The 16633-nt window shown below is 40.6% G+C and overlaps 4 protein-coding genes and 2 non-coding genes across 7 annotated transcripts; 4 read left to right on the forward strand and 2 right to left on the reverse strand.

The window, feature by feature from the left end:
- Positions 1-4488: 4488 nt before the first annotated feature.
- Trnat-agu lies at positions 4489-4562 on the reverse strand. Its single transcript has one exon. It is a non-coding gene; the product is annotated as a tRNA-Thr (tRNA).
- A 6112-nt stretch (positions 4563-10674) lies between these two features.
- On the forward strand, positions 10675-12758 carry LOC108111475. 2 transcript variants are annotated; one of them, XM_041818929.1, is made up of 5 exons: positions 10675-10795; positions 10847-11040; positions 11170-11595; positions 12083-12499; positions 12561-12758. In XM_041818929.1, exons 1-5 carry the CDS (start codon positions 10675-10677, stop codon positions 12756-12758), a joined length of 1356 nt encoding a protein of 451 aa, XP_041674863.1. The 2 variants fall into 2 exon arrangements, with proteins under 2 accessions (XP_041674863.1, XP_041674864.1); XM_041818930.1 differs by having other exon boundaries at positions 12086-12499; positions 12585-12758.
- On the forward strand, positions 11829-11902 carry Trnat-agu. Its single transcript has one exon. It is a non-coding gene; the product is annotated as a tRNA-Thr (tRNA).
- A 232-nt stretch (positions 12759-12990) lies between the features above and the next one.
- Positions 12991-14601, forward strand: LOC108111462 (protein farnesyltransferase subunit beta). The gene is made up of 4 exons (XM_017220933.2): positions 12991-13179; positions 13237-13493; positions 13551-14222; positions 14279-14601. Exons 1-4 carry the CDS (start codon positions 13081-13083, stop codon positions 14508-14510), a joined length of 1260 nt encoding a protein of 419 aa, XP_017076422.1. The 5' UTR covers positions 12991-13080; the 3' UTR covers positions 14511-14601.
- A 221-nt stretch (positions 14602-14822) lies between these two features.
- On the forward strand, positions 14823-15957 carry LOC108111491. The gene is made up of 4 exons (XM_017220977.2): positions 14823-14964; positions 15022-15189; positions 15249-15457; positions 15546-15957. Exons 1-4 carry the CDS (start codon positions 14856-14858, stop codon positions 15924-15926), a joined length of 867 nt encoding a protein of 288 aa, XP_017076466.2. The 5' UTR covers positions 14823-14855; the 3' UTR covers positions 15927-15957.
- On the reverse strand, positions 15938-16482 carry LOC108111490 (28S ribosomal protein S33, mitochondrial). Its single transcript, XM_017220976.2, has 2 exons — positions 16250-16482; positions 15938-16188 (listed from the first exon to the last, which is right to left on the reverse strand). Exons 1-2 carry the CDS (start codon positions 16367-16369, stop codon positions 15967-15969), a joined length of 342 nt encoding a protein of 113 aa, XP_017076465.1. The 5' UTR covers positions 16370-16482; the 3' UTR covers positions 15938-15966.
- Positions 16483-16633: the final 151 nt, after the last annotated feature.

Genomic DNA, 16633 nt, shown 5'->3' on the forward strand with positions numbered 1-16633 from the left:
AATGTCAAACTGGATATTCCCTGAATAACAAATGTTTTTATAAAGTCCAAAATATGTATTTTTACAATTTCTCATATCGAAACTAGAAAATAAAAAGTATATTGAAAAATGTTTAAAATTTAAGTAATTAATAACGAATTATTTAGTTTTTATTTTAGTAAATAACTTGGCCCCTTGAGTTCCCCACCTGAATGCGCTCCTGCCCTTTTTAGAGCGCGAAAATTTATTTTTAATTACGCAGCCCCAAACATGGCACAAACAGCGACCACCACATTCTGATGCCAATACGCAGAACGATGCCGATTTCTATTCACGAATCCCGGCTGCAAGTTTGTAGCCTGTAGCCTGGAACCTCAAAAACCGAAGACACGGCTGGAGATGAGACTGTGACTTGGCCAGAAGAATGGTGGCAGAGACGGAGACTGGCGCTTGGAATGCACTGCTGACTCTGGTGCTGACTCCTCCCGGACTGGACTGTGCAAAATTATGACATGAACATGAACGAAGTCCACATAATGATGTTATACAATACGCCATCTTAGCGTAAACAAGGCGAAAAGCCGCGCCACAGTCCCAGGCGCAACTCCACTGGGGACTGGCGCTTGTTGGCCCTGCTGATCGTAATCCCATCTCATCCCAATCCCACAGATCGGAGGTATAGGACATGTGTTGAAGTATTTGTTGTTTGCCCTGCCCTTAGGAATGGGAATGAGCATTTCAGCTCGGTTTGAATTCACTTGGTACACATGTACTGGCTGTTGATCAATCTTGAAAGAGATAGACTATCTGCATGGAGTTGGAATTAGTGCTAGGTTTATAGTAAACTTATGAAAAGGCAATAAAAGGCTAAATAAACATTATTCAGGGTCCAGAACTACTACAAATAGTTTAAAAGATAATGATATTGAAATTATTATATTTATTTTTGGATATTGGACTTAATAATAATGCATAAAAAGACCGTTATTTAGAAAGAATTATAGAAATTAACCCAAAAGAAAGGAAGGAATTTTACACTCATTTTGCAAAATCATTTCATACTTCCTGGGGCAAAATTTGGCTTATTTTCCAAAATTAAAAACATAAACTTAATTATCTTGCAAATAATTCTATAAAAATTCAAAAAAAAATTTCCGGATTGATTTTAGAATGCCTGAAAAATATTGAAAACTTATTTCCTTCAGATAAATATTTAGAGTATATAATATTCGTGCCTTTCACATTTTTTGGTTTTCATCTTCAAAATTCGTTGTTCTTGCCCAGAAGCTGTTGTCACGGCGAAGGTGCAGTCTTCAAGGGACAGGTTCCAGCAGCCAGTTGTTTTTTAAGTCACATACTTTATTGACTCTTTGCTGTGAAAATTTGCTTGAAGAAATGAAATTTATGGATTTTGGGCACAAATATTTGTCGATGATTTTGTGATTTATGGACCCTCGAGTCGTGCTGGAACTAGAGGTTAATGGCTGGCCCATGCGAATGTTAGGAATGTAACCCAGTTTTGCTGAGGGTTTCCGCTTTAATGATATGGAAACCGAAAGTCCCAAGAGAGGAAAGGCCCTCCGTTCGTGAGGGTGTACAAGCGTGGGCGGCTTGGCTTGGCTTGGCCTCAGATACTTTTTCCGTAATACATAATGCTGGGTTCTTGACTGCCATTACGCTAAATATAGCAATTACAAGCCAATTGCGAATCACAAATGCCATTGAAAATGCATTCAACAAAAGCCAGTTAGGGCTCTCACACACGCACATTTAGACTCCATGAATATGTGCATATGTGTTGGCCAATGCATTTGCTTTTGGGTTAGTGTGCGTGAGTAATTGGCAATAACTGCAATATTCTGTCATTTACTTTGGCAATCAACGCAACAAACTAACGTTAAAAGGTTCTGTATGAACTAGGAGGGGACCCTAAGCCCCTCTTCCCAAGCCTCCGATGACCCCTTTATATTTGCAACGCAATGACAATGGCAACCTTCACACAGAAAATCGTTCATTAAGAAAATTATGGAGCTGTTATATGAAAATAAATGGGGGCAGGTCGGCGGGTATACTTGTATGTTATATGATTCGCTTAAGTGATGAAAGGTAAACAGAAGAGTTAAGATATTATAGGAAAGCTTTGACTTCCATTGTGCCCTTAACGTTTTGAGGGGGGGACTTAAAAGCCTTTTGGTCATTGACTTTGTGAGATCAAAAGTTAAAGTAATTTGTACTTTCATTTTAGGGTGTTTAAAAGTCATTAAAAATGTAACATTTTTGAAGTTTTTTATATACAGATATGAATCCAAATATTAAGTATTATCTATTATCAAACTGTTAAAATCTATGATAATAAGCCATTTCTTAGTATTTCCCAAAAGGGTTTGGAAAGATATCCTCAAGTCATTATAACTCGCAAAAAGGCATCAGCTTTCGAAGGTTATTCAACTATACTTCCATATTAATGTATGTCAGCAAAAACTCTTTAAATATTCTATAAATTGTACAAATATTTTACCTTTCATTAAAATAATAATTTCACTCTTCCAAAAACAGAACTTTCATCAAACTTCCTGCAGTGTCAGTAATATAATTGATATATTAAATCACTGTAATCATGACACTTTATCTCTTATCTATTGGAACCATTCGGTCGCATGTTATTCGGCCAAAAAATCAAATGCCTCACATGAAAGCCCCACTGACTGCAGCAGTCGGAGTCTCACTCAAATTGCCACTCAAATCCCTGGCGAGTGGAAGTGAACCACTGGAATCTGGAATATGGGTGGAGACACCTCTGGTCTGGCTGCCTCTCGCTCTGGGCCGTATGGCCATCTCGCTCTTGCGGAGGCAAGGAATCTCAGTCACAGCAGGCGGTGGCACAAGCAACAACAACAGCAAGAACAAAAGGCAAGGCGTCGCCCAGAGCAACAAAAACAACAAGGGCAATGGGAAAAAATCAACCACGAAAATTTATGAAACACAAAAGTGGAGGGAAAAATACGACAAAAAAAAAAGCAAAGAGCAAACTTAAATGGCGACGACGACGACGACGAAGTGGCGGCAGTGATTTCGAACGACAGAAGGGGGTGGTGGCCTTAAAGGGGTTAGGGATTCAGAGAGGTAAGGGAGACAGACGAAGGACAAGAGTGGCAATGGCTGCGGGCACACACAGGATAATAAATAATTGCCGACATCGGCAGGAGACTTCGCTCAGAACGCTGGCAACATAATTTCTGCGGCCCAAACCTGTCAATGTATCTTCGCATCCGAGAGATGCACATGTTAAGCCCCTCGAGGTGCTTCCGCCCCAAAACACTGAGAAAAAAGGAAATGGAATATCTTAGAAAAACATTATTTGGGGTTAGTTTTGGGAAATTAAAAGCCTTTTGTCAAAATTCTTTCTTCTAAAAGTGGTTTCCCTTTTCGAAAGTTAAGACTTCTTTTAAAAGAAAGCGAAAATTTCTTAGAGAAAGTAAGTTTCTGCTTAGGTTCAATTTCAAATTTTCTTTAGTGCACCTGATCCCGTCAGACATGTGCTGGAAAGATGGAAAGTTAATCCCGGATAAGCGACGCCCTTTGACACTGACAGGAGGATCAGGGATATGGACGAGCGGATCGACAAACAGATGGCCAAGTGGCCAATTTCGATTCAACTACCAATTTCTTTGGAGGCGGGGTGGGAAATGCGGTTGCAAGGTCACCCAACGCTTCTAGGCTAGACGGACGGCAAATCGCACCACCACCACCACTACCACTCCATACCAGTTGCGTGATCCGGGTAATTATCCTACCCAGAGCGATCGATCGATCGATCGGCCGATTGATCTGCACAGGCAGCAGATCGTGACATTTGATGGACATTTGCCGCCGCTGCCGTTTTCTGTTTGCAGTTTCAGTTGCAGTTTGCATTTCGTATTTTGCAGTTTTTCCCCTGTTTACTGTTTGCAGTTGCAGTTTTACGTTGCGGTGAAGTGGATTCTGGTCGGTTGGGGTCTACTAATCAAATAGCCTGGGAGATCCAGGCTGGGACCTCCGCCCCACTGCAATCTGCTCGAACAGCCTTCAATCAACTCATTAGAATCTCAATTCCACAAACTGACAACAGAGCAAATTGCCATTGACGTTGCAATTGTGAAATCAGAAGCGTTTCAATGTTTAAATGAGACAATTTGCAGCCGCTTAAATGCTTACAAAGGTTGGCAATGGAAAAATTATATAAAATAAGAATGAATAATATAGCTTAGTGCTTGGATTATATAATATGTTGTATTTGTTGTCATCTGAGTTATACTTTTAAAAAAAGCAGAGGACAATTATCTTTCACATTCTGCCGCTTAAAAACTTTTTGGGCCCTCTATACAGTTCTTTTCTAGCCATAAACTGAAATCTCTCTATTGGAAATCTGTCTTCGTATTAAAAATATTGTTAATTAGTTTATTTATCAATTACATCCGTTTAAAAAAATAATTCACAAATAACAAAAAATCATAATCACCAATTTGTGATAGGCCCCGGCGAGATTCGAACTCACGATCTCCTGTTTACTAGACAGGCGCTTTAACCAACTAAGCCACGGCGCCCATATATCTTTCCCTTTCCTAAAGTTCTTCAAAAGAATTTCAAATTTATATCTTGGAAACATTTCAAAATCATTTCCACTTAAAATAATTAAATTTTGCCAATAGATAATTTAGTTTTAACCAACAACGGAGTTTGTCATGATAAGGGAGAAACCAGAGGAAGGAGGCGGTAATTGAAATTCCACTGAAAGAAACTATCTTTCAATCTTGTTGCCAACTGATAACGCAAGCAACTATGATTGGAGTTATTTCTGGTTTATGCCAATCTAAATTTATAAATACCTATATTTAGATAGGTCTTATTTATTAAGATATATATTTTATAAACTTTATATAACAGGAAACATTAGGAATTGGCTTTATGATAAAGTCTTTTAAAGAACATATTGTTAGAGGTCGATTGGCAACAAAAATGTTTAAAAAATAAGCAAGAGAACACGTTACTAGTTAGATTTTGTTCTGTTTTTTAGACCATTTTTAAATTTACTTTAGTGCTGATAAGTTTTAATGCAAATAACTTTGAATCTCTCAGATATGTCTTCCTTCGAATGGATTAAAATTACTAAAAAAATATCTACGTGAGTTCCCAACATCTTTCAAAGAGCGAGAAATAAAATTACTAATGCTGATCTCACATGAAGTCAACGGAATTTATGCACACCTCCTTCCCTTTTTTACTATTACATTATTTAAGTCATAAAAAAAAGCGGGCAAATCAAAAATTCATTTGCCTATACGAGTGGTATAATTATTCAGAAAGCCAAGGATATTTGGGGCAAGTACAGTCATAGCTGCCTAACAAAGCCAATGAGTATCGAGTACTTCTTTATCAAAGCAGTAACGTTTCTATAAGAGACTTAATTGCATAGAATTAAGTTAGAACTTCATTCTAAGACCAAGAATTAGAGATTTCTTTTCGGTATGGAATGGGCTTTAAATGGGTTCCACTGCTTGTGGCATGCTCGTGTTTATTTGTGCAGGGTAACAATTTGAAATTTGGCTCAGGCTGCAATTTGGCGGCGTGTTTTGCATATTATCAGCTAATTTCGCCTCCGAGATAAGCACTCTTTCTCTTAAACTCGTTGCCCCGCCATGAGTATAATTTATGCCCCACCATTTCTCCCCATCTTCTGCATTCTGCATTCTACGTAGTGAGTCCCAAGTGAGTGGCAACAATGAAATTGTTCGCTGGTTCTTTGTGCAACAAAAAAATATTTATGCAAATCAAGCTGGGCTTTGTTGCAGCTAGCTCTGGCCATATTTTATTGCATTTTCAAATATAATTGCGCCTCGGGTTGGGCATGAATATGGACATGGACATGGACATGGACTTGGACATGGGCACATGGACAACGTAGCTGCTCTGGTATTTCCACATGGAGCAGCATTGCACCGGCGATTTAATCTCGTTTAATTGCTGCGACTAAGTGCGGATATGATGGCCAGGAGGGGGATTATTTCGCAGTCAGCTGCCGGCAAACGAAATTGCATCAATGTCAAGCATGTGGAGCGACTTCCAGGGCACAAAAAATAAGGTGAAACAAAAAACAACAACAAGGAACCCAGAAACACGCCGAGTTGCACCAAATGATGGCCTGCTGCACACCTTGTCCGTGCTCCTTGTTCCCTTACCCAAAGATTTTCCGCATTAATATTGCAATTTTATGAAAACAAGAACATCACTTGGCCAAGGAGCCGCGTCGCCCTGTCGCCGTTCTCAATTGCACCTGCCCATTTAGCGCATGCCGCACTAGTGACAAGTCATTTTGAATATTCCTGTCCCGGGGTCCTCATGTAAAGGATACTTTTAAAGGATACTCCTTGACTGAGAGATTGGAGCAAGAAGACTTATTTGTACACTCTAAAAAGTATAGCAGGATACTAATTATTCTTTAAAGATTTTGAAACTGGTTGAAAAGTATCAAACTGTTATATATCTTAAAAATAATTACTATAAATATATAGATTTTAAAATCTTGAAAAGCTCTCAGAAACATCTAGCTTTCATTAATATATTACGAACCTTTTCTGATTTAGAATTTACTAAAACAGTATTAAAAGTGATCGGTATTTAGAGAGATCTGTATCTTCTAAAAAATCAATAAATTTACCACCTTCTTTAGTAACTTACTTTTTTAGATACTCATAAATAGGTAAGGGTATTTCGCGGGCTTTGGTAATTGCAATGTAATACGTAGTTAATAGCTCCCTAGGGGTGGCTTTCGACTTGGCAACGCTGCCTAGATCAAGTGACCCCTCACAACGAAGGGCGTTCGAAATTAATAACGTTATTTTCGCATTAGGAAGCAGCCATGACCCGAGCAGTTATGAGCATTTCGCGTAATTACGGTAATTGTTGTATTAATTTTTCTTACGTTCTGAGAGGTCTCCTCCTGGCCATCTTGACAACCCCGACGATCATCGATGGCGATTAGCCAGTTAAAGATACGCGTCAGTTTGCAGTGCCTCGAGGAGATGGAAGTTAACTTTTGGGTTGCAATTTCCAAAGCGATTATGCTAATTGTCCCAGTGAGGAGTACCACTCAGTCGAGGGGATATCATTACATGTACAACTTCAGCGAAAGGGGCACAATTTTATGCAATTAATGCCGAAGAAATTCGGTGTACATTTTGTAGCCGAAATGGACACCCTTCGAGCTCCATGGCCTATATAGATTGCGGTAGGAGCTCTGCCAATTTGCATGGCAACAAAATATAGAGTACAATAAATATTTAAATTTTATTTAACCCCTTATACCCCACCCTCTTTGCCAACATCCATCAACGAAATGGAGAGCGACCGTAGCGAAAGAAATAAAACTTAAAAGCGTTAAATTTACGAGGTCTGGGCAAAGTGCTCGACACATTTATGGGCAAACATGGCCGGACTAACTACGATTGGTCTTCCCTTTTTTTTTTTTAATTTTTCAGATGATGGGTTGAGGGGGAGAGAGGGGAACTCTACTTCCATTTCGCATGCGCGCGCATTTAAATTCACTTCCGTTTTTGCCGCAAGTGGTTGTGTATGTATTTGTGTCTGCATTTGAGTGCTTTGTGGGCTGCCATAAATTCATAACTTTGTGGAAAATCATAAAAACAGAATTTATGGCTTAATTATATATGTACTCGTACATTCTCAGGAGCGAGGAAAGAAGAGCCAAGTACACAGTTGGCCTCGACTTGGCCATTTCTTTTTCTTCATTTCACGCTGATGATTAAGTGTCGCACACACTAGCAAAGCTTACACAGACATATGCCAATACACCTACAGAGCACTCAAAATAAAACAACTTAAAAAATAGGAGGTGATAGGAGGACAAATATTGTAGTATATTATTAGATATGATGATGATCATGAAAATGACTATAGCTCCCTTTGGTATGCTACATATATTTTAAGTTGTTTAATCTACTAAAATATTCTAAACTTATATAAAACTATATCTAAGAGTTCTAGCAATGAAATTTACCTTCAAATTTATTTATAATTTTGTGGCACTACAACCTTTAGTTAAGCTTATAGTCCACTCAATGTGCCTATAATTCCCAACTGGTATTAACCGAAAGTTCAGAAGATATGTTTTTTCCCAGTGCGGAAACGCGGAGTTTTTTGCCTGCATTTATGCTTAAATGCGCTGCAATTGTTCTTAAAACGCTGCCAGCCTGCACGCGATGATGGAAAACCTCAACGATTTTCATTTTATTCTGGCCAGTTGTTGGTGCGGCGGCGGCTGCTCATAACTTACAATTACGTGCAGCATTTTCTTTTGTTTCTTATTGATTTTTTGTTTTGTTTTTGTGCTGAGGCGAAGTAACAAAAAATTGGGTTAAGCTGTTTTGCATTTGCAGCGGCGAGTCCACACGCGCCCAGATAGACGATTCCCACGATTTTTTCTGGCTTTCAGATTGGAGATGGCCTGAAGGAGAAGGTATTGGTAGGTGGAGGAGCAGAGGAGCAGGAGTAGCAGGACCTGCAGACAGTTTGTCTATAAAAGTTATCCCCAAGCAAAGAAGAGAACCTCTTCTTGCATAAAGCCAATTAAATTAAGAAATCTGATGCAGTCCAACGACAACAACACAAACACCAGCAGCAACAGCAGCAGCAGCGACAACGACACATGGAAAATGAAACAAAAAAACAGAAATAAATGAAAAAATGGAATGATGCAGAAACGTGAATCACAGAGGAATCTCTCTCCCACTCCCACATTTCAAGACCATCCGTCTCTGTTCCTCCTCGCGGATGAGCCTGGCAATTGGTATTTTACAACAAACAGAGCTTGCGTTCAGCTTATTTAACATAAATCGAATGGCTACTGAAATACACCCGGTCAGCCAGTCAGCCAGTCAGTTAGCCAGCCGTCTTATCTCTGACTTTGACTGCAGTTCTCGCTGCTGGGATGTGTGATGCACTGTGAGAAAATATGGGGTATGCAGCTTACATGACAGAAGTTGAAAGGTTTATTACTTAACACGAAGTAGTTGAACATTTTAAAAAGAATCACTTTAAATTTCTTATTCACATTTAGTATACGCCATGTGGGACCTAAATAAATCTAACTAACCATATAGAATGGAAGATAGATGTCATTCCTAACTAATATTATTTACTAGTACAGTTAAGTATATAAAAATAATGATGAACAACACTATTCTGACTTTTCTTCCTGTGTATCATGGGTAGCTGAGCCAATTTCATTGAGTAAAGGCAAATGTAAAGGTAAAGCAAACGACCTTTAGAAAAATTGCTGAGGTCCGAGGAGTTGTTTGTGTCTTTTGCAGACAAATCACGACCCGCAGACGAAACCAGCCGGCCAGCGAGGACATCCAGCTAGAGGGAAAGTCCAGAGGGGATTTCAACAGATTTCACACCTCCTCCACAGAGAAAAAGGCTAAAAAAAAAGACAAGAAATGTAAGACGGACTGACCCAACTAATAAGAGTCAGCTTGGCTAAAACAGCAACTGCAACACCTCAACGGCGACAACAACAACATGGCATAATAAATAAAAGCCAAGTAGCTGCTGCTGCCTCGGAGTCTGGGTCTGCATTTGGGCCTGGTCTTTTGGTATCGGTATGAGTATGGGTATGGGTATGGGTATGGGTATGGTCTGTTTTGGCCCGGCCTGGAGTCCGGACTCCAGTCACAACGGAGTCTGCTGGGCCCTGTGATTTTCACAAGTTGATATCGCAAACACAAAATGTTAATGAGCAATTTCGAGATGGTGCGAAGTGATTTCATTATTTAAACTTTTTTTTTGCTTTTGGCTTGCTTAGTTTTCGCCTTTTATTTTTGCTGTCTTTGTCTCTGGGATTGGATGTGCCGAGAGGTTGGGGTTTTTTCGGGTTTCTGGTAAGACTTTTATTACGGCTGCTCCATTGGGTAATGAAAGCGAAATAATTTTAATTGGCACTGGCTGGCAGCACTTTTATTTTGGACTCTTTCGATGCCAAATTAATTATTTCCTGTCAAATTAGTTTTGAATTTCGGCATAAATTACGTCTTGGCTTATATGAATATGCATTGCATTCAGCTCTCCCTCCCCACTCTGCGTCCTTTTTGCGCCGCAAAATGTCACCTGTCGTGCGATGTCGCGTCGGGTTACTTCAAAACATTGTTCCGCCGCATAAATTAAGGCCAGCAACGTTGATTAATTGGGTCGCATTTGATGATTAAAACATAAATTGCAATGGATGCAGTAAATGTTGCCATGGATACAGATGCGGCGATACAGAGTACGAACCCAGCCAGGATATTGCCAGGACTCGACTTAGGGGTAGCCAACCACTAAAATTACACTTAATTAAACAACAACCCATTAGGGATCCTCATCGTGACGAGCCCCTTCTGCAGTAAGAAGTATGTGGATAAGGACACTCAAAGGGGTTGATGTATTCGAAGTATTTTATATGGGGAACTATCAACTGATACTGGGTTTGGCCACGAAATTTATCGGGCTGTCAAGCAAATGGTAAAAGTTCGTTCCATATTATCTCAGTTTTTTGACCAAAAGTCCGCAACTCTTGCAAAATGATGTATATGTTTCATGGATTAAACTAAACAGCGAAAACAATCGTTATTTTGTTAGTAGCCAAGGAAATTAAATCAAAAAATGTTACAATACCTGTTGGTTTGCTTCGTTTTACTCAACAGACATATCGCCGGCGGAAGCCTGTGTGCCACAAAGGTCATAGTGCGTGTGCCTCGGGATAAGGACATTGGCCTGATCTTCGGTAAAGTTCACATTTGGTTTTTATCGATCCTAACAGATCTAAATCCAACAGATCTGACCGTCACCAACCGTATCAGAGGTGACACAAGGGAGACTCTAGATTTCACGATCGTCCCGAATGGGGAATGCTCTGTAAACACAACCGAAGGTGAGCAGGTGCACTCGATGGGACGAATCTTTGGCGGTGATTTCGGTGCCGTTGAACCAGGCAAGAGTGAAACTGTTTCCCTAGTATGGCCCACAGTGGTTAGTATAGTTATAACATTTATAGTTAGTTTAAGAAGTAAAGATGTTACTTTGAGGAAACAAAGATTTCGCGATTTATAAAAACGGTTTCATTCAGTTATGAAATTTATTTTTACATTGCTACCGCAGTCTCTGTACAATCGAGTGGGCAGTTGCCCCATTTTAATCTCTGCTACGAGTGCCCATGACACGGATGCGGTAGCCACCTCCAGTCAGATCCTGTATTTTGATACCCGCTTTGAGACTCTTGATCCGCATAGCAATAAACTGCGCAAGCGAATGGATTATACGGACTGTCACAATTGGGACATGGATTACTTCCGGAACTGTACACCTTTAAATTGCGAAAGGCGATACTTTGGCAAGCGCAGCTTTTTCAACGTGGAAAAAGATCAGTGCGAAGAGGTGTCAGACTGTTCGGGCCCTGGGGAATACTACGATATTTTCAGCAATGAAGGTGTCGATCCAGGAAATTTTGTCTCGATGGAAGAAATTGATCTAATCAAGCAGGGGAAGTACGATTCAAATTTTTTGCATTTGCGAGGACCGCCACTGGTATGTTTCATTATGGGAAAAATTATAATTTATTTAATTTAATTTAATTTTTTTCAATTTACGTTTTTTAAATATTTTGTTTTACTTCAACGCCATCTATTGCTTTTAACATTAAACTGAATTAAAACTGCTTTCCAGCAAGCTGATAAAGCAGTGCATACGAGTAGCGAAATTTTATACATTCCTGCAGAAGAGGAAGCAAACGTCTAAACTTTGACCACACGCGTGAACATGGCGCCGTGGCTTAGTTGGTTAAAGCGCCTGTCTAGTAAACAGGAGATCGTGAGTTCGAATCTCGCCGGGGCCTATGGTTACACAAATTGGGTGTTTCCTTAATTTTTTTCTCATATTTTAAAAAATACTTCGCAAAAAAAATGTACTTTAAAAAATATATAATATTGTATGTTTTTTACCGAGTACTCAATTCAATATATAGAATCTAACTAATCATTCTAACTAATCATAATTTGTATAATTCCTGCAACAGCAGGAAGTGCCGAAACCCAATTTGGCAAATCTTAACAAGAAAAAGAACAGGAAACTGGCTATCCCACCTCGCCACCACTACAATCCCAATACGCAGGAGGATTGCCACTCGTCTCGAAAACTGACCCTGGCTGATTTCAATGATTGCTTTCAGCACTTAACGGATGGACAGACCCAATCCCAGGAACAATCCGAAAACGAGAATATCCCTCAGAAAAAGTCACCATTTGAGGTGCCAATGCTGACCCAGCTCTATTACGACTGGTTTCTGCCCTTGAGGACAGATACCTGGGGGGAAAGAGGAGAGATCAAATTGAGTATCCGAAATGTCCCGTCAGGATCGGATCCTCTTATAACTTGGGTTAGCAAGCTCCATTGGAATGAATGGCTTCTGCTGATCATAAAGGGAAGCATCATTGTGAGTTTTGTGGTGTAGGTGACCGAACATTGTAAATTGATTGATTTGGTGATTGTTGCAGATCTCATTGCTAATTGTGTTTCAGATTTTTGCCACTCTGACCGCCTATTTAGTGGTGTGCATTGCCGTCTATGGCTTCATGGAACTGTATACCTATTGGACTTCTGACGAGGCAGCCCTAGCATTGATCCAGGATTCTAGTTCTCAAACCAGCGTCTTTAGGCTTGTCACCACAGAAAGCCTGATGTCCCAAAGATAACTGAATAATAATTAATTTTATTCGTAATTTTGTGTGTATTAAAATATTAAATATGTTTATACTCATTTATATATATCTACGTAAATACATATGTATGTATACACTTCTTGCAAATTAAAAAAACATAGAACATAAAGAAACATCACTTGTGGATAGCAAAAAACGTTTACTTTTTTGTTTTTGTGAATACCCCACATACTCAGTGTATGTAGTGTTGTAAAACAGATTTTCTCGACCCAAACAACAGTCGTGAAATTCCTATTCGGCGAAAACGTTTTTAGTTTATTTTATTTAATTTGAAGGAATATAAACCAGCGCCAAAATGGGATCCGAGGTGGAGCTGCTGTTTCGCAATTTTCGGCGCTTAAAGATCGACATGTTCGACGACGAGAAGGTGTCCACCACCACGTCCCGCGAGCAGGTGAGTAATCATCTGGCGAGGTCAGTCAAAAGATAAGAACTTGATGGAAACTTGCAGCAAAAGACTGAAGGATCGGTGGAGAAATGCTTTGACCGCTTTGAGCAGCTACTCTACACTCACCCGCGCCTTACCCAGATCTTCCGGTTGGAGCACCAGTACTACCTAGACTTAATGCTTAGAGGACTTCCCTCCAACTATGAGTGCCTGGATAGCAGTCGCCCGTGGTGTGTTTACTGGATCCTCCAGGCGGCACAGCTTCTTAGCTTCACCTTCGATGATCAGACACTAGACCAGGTGGTGCAGTTTCTTGGCAAGTGTGTACCTAATAGATATCGTAGAAATAGTTTCACCAACTCTCCTCTATTCCATAGATGCCGCTCGCCAACCGGAGGTTTTGGTGGAGGTCCAGGACAGTATGCCCACCTGGCGCCAACATATGCAGCTGTAAACAGCCTCTGTATAATTGGAACAGAAAAAGCGTACCGAACCATTGATCGCCCTACTTTGGTGCAGTTTCTATTCAGTGTCCGCGAATCAGATGGCTCATTTCGACTTCATGTGGACGGAGAGACAGATGTTCGTGGCGCCTATTGCGCTATCTCCTGCGCTAAGCTAGTTAATCTTCCCGAGCCGGTGATAAAAGAGTTGTTTGCCGGCACCGGTGACTGGATAGCTCAGTGTCAGACTTACGAAGGCGGATTTGGTGGAGCCCCTGATCTGGAGGCTCACGGTGGCTACACTTTTTGCGGAATTGCTGGCTTGGCGCTGCTCAACGAAGCAGAGAAGTGCGATAGACAGGCCCTGCTCAAGTGGACTTTGCGCCGGCAGATGTGTTTTGAAGGAGGCTTCCAGGGAAGGACTAATAAACTGGTCGATGGCTGCTATTCCTTTTGGGTTGGCGCCACAATTCCCATTACACAGGCCACGCTGTCGGGCGTTGACAAGCAGATGGAGCACACTCTGTTTGATGTAGAGGCCCTACAGGAGTACATCCTGCTCTGCTGTCAGAAGCAGAGCGGTGGGCTTATCGATAAGCCCGGAAAGTAAGTAATTTTTATTAACTTACTGAATTTGTATATTTAAAGAAGAGAATTTCCAGACCGCAAGATCTCTACCACACATGCTATACCCTCAGTGGTGTTTCCATTGCCCAGCACTCGGAGTGCGCCAATAGCCCGCAGGTCCTTGGCGACACCATTAACGAACTACTGCCCACCCACCCTCTGTTCAACGTCCCACCGAAATCCGTTGCAGCTGCCAGGAGCCACTTTAGCAATTCCAATGACACTGAGTTCTCAGGAACTGAGAGTTCTAGTAAAAAGGAAGGATAAGGGATTAGGATAGATTCGAGGGAGGTTTTTACTAAATGGTGGTTTACATTTAAAAAACTAAATTTGCTTTAATAAAATTATCTTTGAAATATTTTATCGCATTTTGCTTTTTTATATGCATACTGAAATAAAAGAAACAAAAAAATATGTTATCCTCTGCCTGGTTGTTCGATTTTATGCTTACATACATATAATAAAAAGTCCCTGGAGATTTTACCTACATTTTCGTTTAACAAGAACTTTTTTACCCGCGATGTCAACGTTTCCATGAGAATGTCCATAGGTGTCTTAATTTGTGAATGGTACTTTGGGACGTATTTCAAATCCCGACAGTGAAAAACTTTTATGTTCTCCAGCCGCAGGACATTGAAGCGGAGGACTCCTGCTCAGGGCATAGACCGCCGGGAGTACATTGGTCACCTGGTCGATGAGTATTACACAACGACAAACATCGGTGAGGATTTAATTTTTTATTGGTTGAACGATTAACTGTTTGAATATTCATTTTTAGAGGCCCAGGAGCAGGTGACTGCGAATTTGGCCAACTTTGCCTACGATCCGATCAACTGGCCACACCTACTGGAGGCCGAAGCCCTTGATGTGTTCCAGGCATCGCTAGAGTCCCAAAATCAGCAACTGAAATTACACGCAATTGCTGCATTGTGTAATCTTTGTTTGGGTATGAAAAGTAGGATTTGTAGACTTAGCTTCTAATTGATTCTAATCTATATTTTACAGACAAAGCCGCTTCCAAATTTATCAGGGAGCAGTTAAAACTCATCACTGACCTTTTTGTCCGAACAGATCATCCAGAAACATTGCTCCACAGTCTAGCACTCTTCTACCAACTACTGGAATCCGGTGAGGCTGGCAGAGACGTACTGCTGAGTCCTTCGGTTCTTAAAACTGTGCAGGAGTGGCGGGTGAAAGCTCAAGATAAGCGCATTGTTAACCTTTGCCATTTATTACTGCATGATTTCGCCACACGTACCGAGATTATTCAACTACAAAATGTTTCTTCAACTTCGCCGTCAGCTGAGCAGCCGAGCACTTCAGCAAGTGCAAGTAGTTAAGCGGTTTTCTCAAAGTGATTTGGAGCAGTTTGCCCAGTTCACTGGCGATCACAATTACATTCACAGCCTAGAAACACCTGTTGAGGAGCGACGCGTGCATGGAGCCCTGCTAAATGCGGTGGTAGCTGGAATTATGGGAACTCAGTTACCGGGACCCGGGACCGTGGTTCTTGAGCAGAGCTTCAAGTTTATTAAACCCTGTCGAATTGAGACAGATACCCTGGTTACTGTGCGCCTACTTCAGAGTCGGAAAATCTCCACCGTGGAGTACGATATACAGCAAAACGACGAGGTGGTTTTTCAAGGCAGTGCCAAGTTGCTGACTCGCAGCAGAACAGAATAGATTTTTTTAAATAAAGTTGTGTTTTTGTTTATTTATGATACTACTTCTTCGAGGCTCGCTTGCCCTCGCCCTTTTTGGGTGGTGCCTTGCCACGTAGCTTGCGCAGACGCTTCATCTCCTCCTTAAAGTCCTGGTGCTCATCCCGAAACAATCCGTAGTCGCGTAGGTTCTTCATCAGCAAGTGAGTCTCCACGTGTCGTGGATACCAGTTAACCACATAGTCTCTTTTGTGAATAGGTTCCTCTGAGAACATCCGAACCACCTAGAATATTAAGAAATGAGGCATTTTAAACATTTTTTTATAAATAAAAATAAGAACAAACCTTCATGGACTTTTCGTTGGTGGTGCGCGCTACTTCGTCGAATATGCGATTTGAGAGGTAGTTCATACGGCGGGCATACTGCGTGCCGAGTTTAATCAACTCAGTGTACTTGTGGGACATATCAACTTAATAAATAATATTAGTTAACGCGTGTTTTTATTAAATGTTTGATGAATTTGAGCTTCTGGTAAATTGCGGTTATGTCACAAAACAAAAACAAGCAACAGCTGATACGGTTTTCTTGCCATTCACACAAATAACTGACATTAGAGGCATTCCTTAAATTTTAAATTTTGTTTGGACCCTTGCTTGAACGGAAAAAAAATAGAAGCAATTGTATATTATTAATATTCATGTTCTTGAAACAACCATAATAGCTATATT

The sequence above is a fragment of the Drosophila eugracilis genome, unplaced genomic scaffold (assembly GCF_018153835.1).
Source record: "Drosophila eugracilis isolate 14026-0451.02 unplaced genomic scaffold, ASM1815383v1 contig_415, whole genome shotgun sequence".
In the NCBI taxonomy this organism is placed as follows: Eukaryota; Metazoa; Arthropoda; class Insecta; order Diptera; family Drosophilidae; genus Drosophila; species Drosophila eugracilis.

What these genes read in the sequence shown, in the direction of transcription:
- LOC108111491 (XM_017220977.2), top strand. Translation starts at nt 14,856, where the DNA reads ATGTTCTCCAGCCGCAGGACATTGAAGCGGAGGACTCCTGCTCAGGGC. An exon ending in TTACACAACGACAAACATCG is followed by an intron (nt 14,965 to 15,021) that starts GTGAGGATTTAA and finishes ATTCATTTTTAG; the next exon opens with AGGCCCAGGAGCAGGTGACT. An exon ending in AAGCTCAAGATAAGCGCATT is followed by an intron (nt 15,458 to 15,545) that starts GTTAACCTTTGC and finishes CTTCGCCGTCAG; the next exon opens with CTGAGCAGCCGAGCACTTCA.
- LOC108111475 (XM_041818929.1), top strand. Translation starts at nt 10,675, where the DNA reads ATGTTACAATACCTGTTGGTTTGCTTCGTTTTACTCAACAGACATATC. An exon ending in GGACATTGGCCTGATCTTCG is followed by an intron (nt 10,796 to 10,846) that starts GTAAAGTTCACA and finishes TAAATCCAACAG; the next exon opens with ATCTGACCGTCACCAACCGT. An exon ending in CCCTAGTATGGCCCACAGTG is followed by an intron (nt 11,041 to 11,169) that starts GTTAGTATAGTT and finishes TTGCTACCGCAG; the next exon opens with TCTCTGTACAATCGAGTGGG.
- LOC108111462 (XM_017220933.2), top strand. Translation starts at nt 13,081, where the DNA reads ATGGGATCCGAGGTGGAGCTGCTGTTTCGCAATTTTCGGCGCTTAAAG. An exon ending in CCACCACGTCCCGCGAGCAG is followed by an intron (nt 13,180 to 13,236) that starts GTGAGTAATCAT and finishes GGAAACTTGCAG; the next exon opens with CAAAAGACTGAAGGATCGGT. An exon ending in CTTATCGATAAGCCCGGAAA is followed by an intron (nt 14,223 to 14,278) that starts GTAAGTAATTTT and finishes GAGAATTTCCAG; the next exon opens with ACCGCAAGATCTCTACCACA.
- LOC108111490 (XM_017220976.2), bottom strand. Translation starts at nt 16,369, where the DNA reads ATGTCCCACAAGTACACTGAGTTGATTAAACTCGGCACGCAGTATGCC. An exon ending in CCAACGAAAAGTCCATGAAG is followed by an intron (nt 16,189 to 16,249) that starts GTTTGTTCTTAT and finishes TTAATATTCTAG; the next exon opens with GTGGTTCGGATGTTCTCAGA.